The sequence below is a fragment of the Ipomoea triloba genome, chromosome 2, assembly GCF_003576645.1.
Source record: "Ipomoea triloba cultivar NCNSP0323 chromosome 2, ASM357664v1".
Lineage (NCBI taxonomy): Eukaryota > Viridiplantae > Streptophyta > Magnoliopsida > Solanales > Convolvulaceae > Ipomoea > Ipomoea triloba.
Window position 1 is genome coordinate 16,005,752 of NC_044917.1, and position 9,021 is coordinate 16,014,772.

The 9,021-nt window shown below is 33.5% G+C and overlaps 1 protein-coding gene across 1 annotated transcript in view; it reads left to right on the plus strand.

Moving 5' to 3' along the window:
- The first annotated feature begins 8,665 nt into the window (after nucleotides 1-8,665).
- The window catches only part of LOC116010825, a 3,673-nt gene continuing 3,317 nt past the window's right edge, over nucleotides 8,666-9,021 (plus strand). Inside the window, exons 1-2 of the mRNA XM_031250328.1 lie at nucleotides 8,666-8,765; nucleotides 8,868-9,019. Of these exons, the coding sequence (XP_031106188.1) occupies nucleotides 8,666-8,765; nucleotides 8,868-9,019 (252 nt within the window). The remainder of the gene's footprint in view (nucleotides 8,766-8,867; nucleotides 9,020-9,021) is intronic.

Genomic DNA, 9,021 nt, shown 5'->3' on the forward strand with positions numbered 1-9,021 from the left:
TATCCATGGTGATAGATAAGTTTTTCAAGAAGTTTAAGTTTTATGAAAACCTTCTGGTTTAAAGATTCTTCTTTTCTCCTGCATCACAGGTTGTTATACTAAGAGTTTTATTACTTATCTAGATCTTTTTAGTTTATGTTTGTTCTTACTTTTATTGCTTTATTATCAGATTTGTTCTTTTTATTTTCACCTTATCATCCCTAACCTACTAACCAAAGGATCCCATGACCCTCCGTTTACAACCTTAACAACATCTAAGCATTCAAACTCAGGTTTCTCTTTTCCCTACTTGGGTACTTTCTTTACCTGACATACAAACTTAGACTACACAGGTTGCTTCGGCTCAAATAGGATTTACGTCTTTTAAATATGAACAATAAGAACAATAAAGCATAATAATAAGAACAAACACAAAGTAAAGAGATATGGTTTAAGTAATATTACCTCTTAGTAGCAATCTGTTTTGCAGAGAAAAGAAGAAAGTTTTTAGAAGTAAAGTGTTTTCTGAAAAGGGTTTTTCATTGATAATTCTCTTGTGTTTTTCTTGTGTGTCCTTTACAAATGTACAAGCTTCTCCTTATATAGAGGGGAGAAGAAGAACCTAGAACTACCTTTACAGCTGTCTACTACTATTTACATTATTGACACACCGAAGATAAGATGTAATCTTATCTCATATCTTCGGTCGAAGTGACAGAAAGATAAGGAATCTTATCTCCTTATCTCATGGTCAAAAAGTGTACAGCGAAAGTGGTACAGTTAAAGAAAAGTTGAAAGGGACAGGCCCCCTTATCTTAGCCAAAGAAGTAAAGTGATACCATCTTATCAAGATAAACTCATATCTTCAGATTCAGAAGACGACAAAGTTTTCGGCAGTACCCTCTTGATCCTTTTCTTGTAGGAGTTGACAAGTCTTGGATTGGAATGAGTAATTTCAAAAGGAAAAAAGTATCTTGATCCGATGCTTGGATCACAGTAGATTTTCCCATGAGAGTCCTCTCTAAGTATGTTCTTGTTGGCAAATTTGAATTTTGTCCAGTTGAAGTTCTCCGCAAGTATTTTGGCTCTGGCCTGATCAAGTTGTATTTCCACTGTTTCTTTAAGTTTCAAGGCCTTGGGGTGTTGGTGTTCTGTCTCGAAGTCTTTGTATTCATCATCCACATTATGGAAGTTTACTTCTAGTAGATGATAGGCAGGTTTATTTTCTTTGAAGTCTGGGTAAAGGGAAGTGAAATCCAATCTGAATTTTTTAGGAAATTCAGGGATAATAGTTTCAAAAGTTTCTGCCAGCATTTCTGGAAGTATTCCAGAAAATTCATGGAGTGGAGAAATATTGGCTGACTTAACCAACCCATGTTTTAAAAGTGTAGAAAAGTTAACTGGATAATCCTGAAATTTAAAAGGTTTAAACCCAGGAATAAGAAGTCGAGCTCTTCTAATAGCAAACTCAAGTTTACAAAGACATTCAAAATCATCAGATTGTTGGTTTTCTAGACAATCTGGAAAAAGTAAAGAACAAGTTTTGTAAAGATTATAATTGAAATCCCAAGAGATTGAGATTCCGGGAGTTGAAATGCCTGAGTTGGCAATTTGAGCAAGGCATTCTTGGAGTATGGCAAAAGTTTTTATCGAGCATTCTCCAGGAGAGACTGGAGTTTTGGTTAGTGAAGGGGAAGTGATAGATTTGAGGGAAATGGCTGGAGTTGGGATCTTCCCAAGTGAAGGGATCTCCTTTTCCTTAAGTTTCGAGGAAGTTTTCATCACTTCTGAAAAAGTATTCTCAAGTTTCTTTTTGGGAGTTTGAGGTTCAAACCTCTGAAGTTTCTTTGAGCTGGAAGCTCCAGTTTCTAAGTTTTTCAGAAGTTCTTGATCAGAGAACTGATCCAAGTGTTTTAGGTATTCTTTATACCTAAGTATCTGTTCAGAAACAACAAAGTCATTTCCAAACTTTTGAGTTAGCATAGAAGTGGCCTCCTCAATACTGTAATATCCTTTATACAAAGGATTTCGAGATTTTGGATCTTTCTTAAATTCCTCAAGTTCAATGATCATTTCCTCCCATGTCAAGTATAAACCAGCATTCCTGCCAGTATAAAGTGCATAACAAGTAAATGGTTTCTTGGTCTTATGCCTTCCAGAGACCAGAAACTGTATTAAGTACAAGTAGCCTTCCTTCCGGAAGATTGGGCTATAGTTGACAGGCTCCAAATATTGTCAACTAAGCATTGTTCTTCTTCAGTAAGTTTCTCACGAAGTGGAGTTTTGAACTGATTCCTTTCAGGAATAACAGCAAGTTCATATCTGTCCACCTTGAAAGTTTTCTCCATAGTGAAGTCTAGAAAAGTTCTGCAAAACTTAGACAAATTGTTAAAATAATTTATGGAGGATCATAAAGTTTGTAATCTAAAATGTTTCTGGAAAGGATATCTGCAAGTCGATTATCTTTTCCTTTAGTATGTTCCCATTTAATATGGAAACCTCTAGTTAGCACAAATTCTCTGAATTTGAGCCATCTGTTTGCAGTAAGTTTCCTTTTCTATATAGATGATATACTTGTTTTTTCAAAAACTAAAGAAGAGCATAGAGCTCATCTTTACACTATCTTTACTATTTTTGAAAAATATGGACTTATTGTTTCTAAAAAGAAAATGGAACTTTGCAAAAACCATATTTCTTTTTTAGGAGCTGAGATAGGAGAAGGTACTATTAAACTTCAACCACATATCTCTAGAAAGATACTTGAATTTCCAGATAAACTTGAAAACTTAAAGCAATTACAATCCTTTCTAGGATTAGTAAACTATACTAGACCTTATTTTAAAGATCTTGCAAAACTCACTACACCACTTTACAATAAATCACAAACTAAAGGATACAGAAACTTTAATGATCAAGACATTAAAATTGTTCAACAAATAAAAGAAAAAATCCAACAACTTGAACATATGGCATTGCCATTAGATTCAGATTACTTAATAGTACAAACTGATGGAAGTAAAGATGGATGGGGAGGAATACTCATTAAGAAACCAACTGAATACTCTCCTAAATCTACTGAAAAACTCTGCAGATACACTTCTGGTGTATTTAAGGAAAAAGGATACTTAACTTCTATGGATTATGAATTACTTGCTATTATTTATGTCCTAGAAAAATTTGCACTTTTTATACTTTCAAGAAAATTTTTTACTATAAGGACAGATTGCGAATCCATAGTGAAATTTGCAGACACTAAAAACGAAAGGAAACTTACTGCAAACAGATGGCTCAAATTCAGNCTCTGAATTTGAGCCATCTGTTTGCAGTAAGTTTCCTTTCGTTTTTAGTGTCTGCAAATTTCACTATGGATTCGCAATCTGTCCTTATAGTAAAAAATTTTCTTGAAAGTATAAAAAGTGCAAATTTTTCTAGGACATAAATAATAGCAAGTAATTCATAATCCATAGAAGTTAAGTATCCTTTTTCCTTAAATACACCAGAAGTGTATCTGCAGAGTTTTTCAGTAGATTTAGGAGAGTATTCAGTTGGTTTCTTAATGAGTATTCCTCCCCATCCATCTTTACTTCCATCAGTTTGTACTATTAAGTAATCTGAATCTAATGGCAATGCCATATGTTCAAGTTGTTGGATTTTTTCTTTTATTTGTTGAACAATTTTAATGTCTTGATCATTAAAGTTTCTGTATCCTTTAGTTTGTGATTTATTGTAAAGTGGTGTAGTGAGTTTTGCAAGATCTTTAAAATAAGGTCTAGTATAGTTTACTAATCCTAGAAAGGATTGTAATTGCTTTAAGTTTTCAAGTTTATCTGGAAATTCAAGTATCTTTCTAGAGATATGTGGTTGAAGTTTAATAGTACCTTCTCCTATCTCAGCTCCTAAAAAAGAAATATGGTTTTTGCAAAGTTCCATTTTCTTTTTAGAAACAATAAGTCCATATTTTTCAAAAATAGTAAAGATAGTGTAAAGATGAGCTCTATGCTCTTCTTTAGTTTTTGAAAAAACAAGTATATCGTCTATATAGATACAAGTAAAGTCATAGCAATCCTTAAAAAATTCATCCATCATTCTTTGAAATTTTTGAGGAGCGTTTTTAAGTCCGAATGGCATTACTTTCCATTCAAAAAGTCCTAATGGACATGAAAAGGTTGTCCATTCTATGCTCTCTGGATGCATTTTAACTTGCCAAAATCCAGATTTTAAGTCAAATTTTGAAAACCAGTTTCTATTTTGTATTTTGTTAATTAAAGTATCTTTGTCAGGGATACAATACCCATCTTCATAAGTATTATCATTAAGTCTTCTGTAGTCGAATACCATTCTGGATTGACCACGTTTCTTTTCTGCTTCTTTCTGGACTATAAAAGCAGGAGTTCTGTGTCTAGAAGTTGATCTTGTTATAATACCAAGTTTTAAAAGTTGGTCGATGTGCATTTTAAACTCATCTTGTTCCCAAGGTCCATATTTAAAGTTTTGGGATTTGATAGTTATATCTGGGTTAATAATTTCAAGTTTACATTCAGTCTTATTCTTTTCCCAGAATTTTACAGGATTTTCTCCTATAATTTCTATTTGTTCAAGTCTTTTAACCAAGTTTTCTAAGTCATTTTCCCTTAGTTCTTTTTTGAAATTACTAGTTTCTACTAAGTGTAAGTTTAATTCGATTCCCTCAAGATTCTCTAGATGTTCTGGAAAATCTTGTAATTCTTCAGTGTTTATCTTTATTGTTACTGCATTTACACGAGTCTAAGATTTTAGTTTCAAAAATTTTAGCAGGGAAGTTTGAAATAATAGGAATCTGAAAACAGTTCCTACTAAGAGTTAAGTAGTCTTTGTTAATGGTCATCTGGCCATTATTATGGAGTATAAAATCTAATCCCATGATTACAGGAACACTGTGATTTTTAAGTGTTCTTACCCAAAGTTTGGGCCAATAAAAAAATTCTGACCAAGTATTACAGTTGGTTTGAAATTTGGCTTGTATATTTTTTAGTTGAGTATCAATAGATACTTGAGTTCCATCAAATTGGGTAGATTTGACAGGAGTAACTTTAACAGTTTTTTGTTTGATTGTTTCTGGTAGGATTCCAGAATCAATTGTTGAAGAAGTAGCTCCAGTATCAACAAGTATTGGAACAAGTAAATCTATTCCATGTATTGAAAGTTTGGATGGAATAATTATCTGAGTTATCCTTGTATTATTACATATTAAAGGTATATTGGTAATGCAAGTTTTTTCAGTTTGGGTATTAATTATGTTTTGTTCTTCAGTAGTTATCTCAGTGATCTTGAAATCAGTTTCAGTTATTACTTGTTTTCTTTTTTCTAAGAGTTCAAGTATTTTTTCAAGTTTTTCTTCAATTTTAACCATTTTGTTTTCCAAAGTAGTCACTTGGTTTTCCAAAATTTTTATTTTTTGGTTTTCCCATTGAGTATTGTTAAGTATAGTATTATTTTCTGGGATAGGTATATTGAAGTTTTTTGTAATGCAATTATTACAAATTTGTTTAAGACAAGTTTGGCATTTCCATCTTCTGTCGAAAGCTGGATACCACTTACAGATATGACAACAAATGTTGTCGCTACCTGACCTATGTTTCCAGGAATGTTTACATTCCATAGTTCCAATTATTCAGTCTATCCATAAGGATATTAAGTGAATCTTCTTCTTCAGGAATTTCAACCTCTTTGGTTTCAAATCCTTCTAAAGAACATATACTCCAAATTTCTGAAGTATCTGAAATGTCTGATGTGATTTCAAGTATATCTTCATTAATAGTGTTTACTAAGTTTGCTTCTTCATTAAATAAATTATTTCTGTTTGGACAAACAGAGGATAAGTGTCATGGTTTTTTGACAAGCATAACAAGTTATTGTTTTCTTGTAGTTTTTGTTTGGATTGTACTTAGTAACATGTTTATTCTTATTAAGATAAAGTTTTTTAGCAGTTGATTTTCTTATGTATTTTCTTTTAACATAGTTTCTTTTAGGTTTTGTTAGGAATATTTGTATTTAGATTTTGATGAGCCAAAAATGTATTTTAGTTTGAAAAATTAGAAAGCCAAAAATTTCGTAGAGGTATGTATCTAAAAGAGTTAAGAAGTCCACTTGGAAGAATTCTTGGAGAATGAAGGAACTTTGTTCGAATTGGACGGAACTTAAATTTAATTGGAGCACTAGAAGTAGCAAATGGTTGAAGCAGCAGAGATGGTAGAAGACTTGTATACATGGTGAAGGGTCTCTGGTTCGAATCCCCTAAGCCACGAAATTTTAGGAAATCAGAACTTCTCAGAATATTACTACTTATATATTATTTACAGGCATAGTAAACAAAGGATTGAGCAGAGCATTGGAGTTGAACTTGGGAAATGATCTAAGTGGTGCTGTGTTCGAATCCCAGGAGAGTTTATTTTGAGAAAAATTAATTCAGATGAAAATGCACATTGAAGACTGCGAAAATGCACATGGAAGATGCAAAAATTCATGAAGGAATATTACAAGGAAGTAATACAAACACTAAGGACAAATGAAGGAATATTACAAGGAAGTAATACAAACAGGACAAATGAAGGAATATTACAAGGAAGTAATACAAACACTAAGGACAAAAGAAGAATATTACAAGGAAGTAATATAAACACAAAAAGACAAAGGTGAATATTACAAGGAAGTAATATAAACACAAAAAGACAAAGGTAGTAATACAAACACTAAGGACAAAAGAAGAATATTACAAGGAAGTAATATAAACACAAAAAGACAAAGGTGTATAAATCTGATTTGTTCAAATTATCCCACTTCAACGGATATATTTGACTGATTTGCTCCAAATACTACACTACACTAATTATTTTAAGTTATTAAAGAAGGCCTTTCGGCCAGAAAAGAAAAGTTGGAGGAGGAATATCAGGAGGGGAGAAAGAAAAACAAGAGGAGCAAGAAGCGGAGGAATATCAGTTCTGTATATTTTTAATAAGCGGAGAGACTGATGACCAGAATATCAGGAGGCATCACGCAGGAATATCTGGAGATGCAAAGACAAAGGAAGAAGTCTGAAGAAATACAACAACGGAAATACAACTCAGCACACTACCTAAACCACATGGAGACTGCAATAAGCACATGAGATCAACAATAAAGAATTAATTTTTTCCAACGGATTAATTCTTTCATCAGCTATAAATACGGGACACTTGAGCAAGAAGAAGGAGAGAAAAAAAAAAGAGATATACAAGTGATAAGCAAGAAAGGCAGTGTGAAACATCTGAGAGTAGCAAAGCAAGAAAAATTCGAAAAATCAGAAACCCATATCTCTAGTCCTTGAGAGTTGGAGAAAAATATTCTCTTTTACTACCTTGTATCAAAATTTCTACGTGGTGTAGACAGATGGCTGAGTAACAAGAGAAGCTTGTGAAAACCCTGGGGAGTGTAGCTTTGTGCGAGACACTCGTTGGTGTAGGAGTATAGCTTTGTGCGAAATACTCAATATCTACTAGGTGTAGATAGAAGTGCTGGGTTGGCACTTGGTGTTCACTATTGTATCTGGGTGATTGAAGATAGTGAAAGGAGTATAGTGGACGTAGGCTGGGTTTGGCCGAACCACTTAAAAATCTCTCTCTCATTTATTTACTGCCCATATATATTTTTGCTCTGCACACATAATATTCATGCTCACACACACACTCTAATTTGCAGCATAATATTTTCTAAACCCAGTTACTATTTCATCACTATTCATCACTATTCATTCTTATCTGGGTTTGCTATTATTTGTTATCTCTTACGTCCGCATGCAAGCCAAATTTATTATATATCACATTTGAGCTATTCCAAGTATTTCTATCGTATTGCATGTGATATATCTCATCTCCTTCACTGCGTTTTAATTATAGCACTTTACGTACTTTATTCCGCTGTGCATTTCAAGTTGAATTTATTCACTTGGAATTATTTTTAATTAAAGTGTTATTAATTTTTAATTTGCTTGAAAAGTCTATTCACCCCCCCTCTAGACTTTTCACCACCCATTCGGGACCAACAAGTGGTATCAGAGCGGTTGTCTATTTGAGTCAAATCTTGACTGCTAGACAGATCTAATCTTCAAAATGAAGAAAGATTTAGCTCAGAACTTATTATTCTCTCTTGACAAATTTGATGATTGGAAAATACGCATGCAGGTACATTTATCCGCTCTTCACGATGAAATGTGGGATGTTATCTCAGATGGTTCTATTGAAATCATGAAGGTCAATCCTTCATCAATCCTAAGCCCAGATGGACCGCAGTATGTTTCAAAGCCAAAGATGGAATGGACTTCTGACGATAGATTGCGAAGTAACCTGGACAATATAGCTAAGGATATACTGTTCAAAGCTGTGGATGATACAATCTTCCCAAAAATCCGTAAGTGCAAAACAGCTAAAGACGTGTGGGATGTCTTAATCCAAATCGGCGAAGGAGACGAACAGGAAAAAGACAACAAACTCACAATTGCAATGAAAGTTTGAAGACTTCAAGATGCTGCCAAGTGAAAACATTGCGGACATGGAGGCTAGACTGGTCAAAGTTTTGGAGAAATTAGTGATCTTGGAAAGACCATTAATCAAAAGAAATCTCTCTCAAAATACTCCGCGGACTACCGTCAAGCTGGGATATGAAAGTGACAGCCATGCGAGATCATAGGGATCTAAAAACTGTTTCAACTGACAAACTCTTTAGTGATCTCAAAGCGTACGAGTTCGAGATGAAATCAAAACTTGAGGAGGAACGTGAAGAAAGAACCACAGCCTTAGTAGCCGAACAACCATCAAACTCAAGGTTAGTAGGAAATAATGATTTTTATCTGACGAACAATTTGCTTTACTTGTTAGGAAATTCAAAAAATTCATGTGGAAAAACAACTTCAACAATTCATCTCAAAGAAATCAAGGAAGTTCATCCAGAAGACCAAGAAGGGAATTTTCTGATGATAACACAAACTTGTGTTACAACTGTAGAAAACCAGGACATTTCATGGCAGAATGT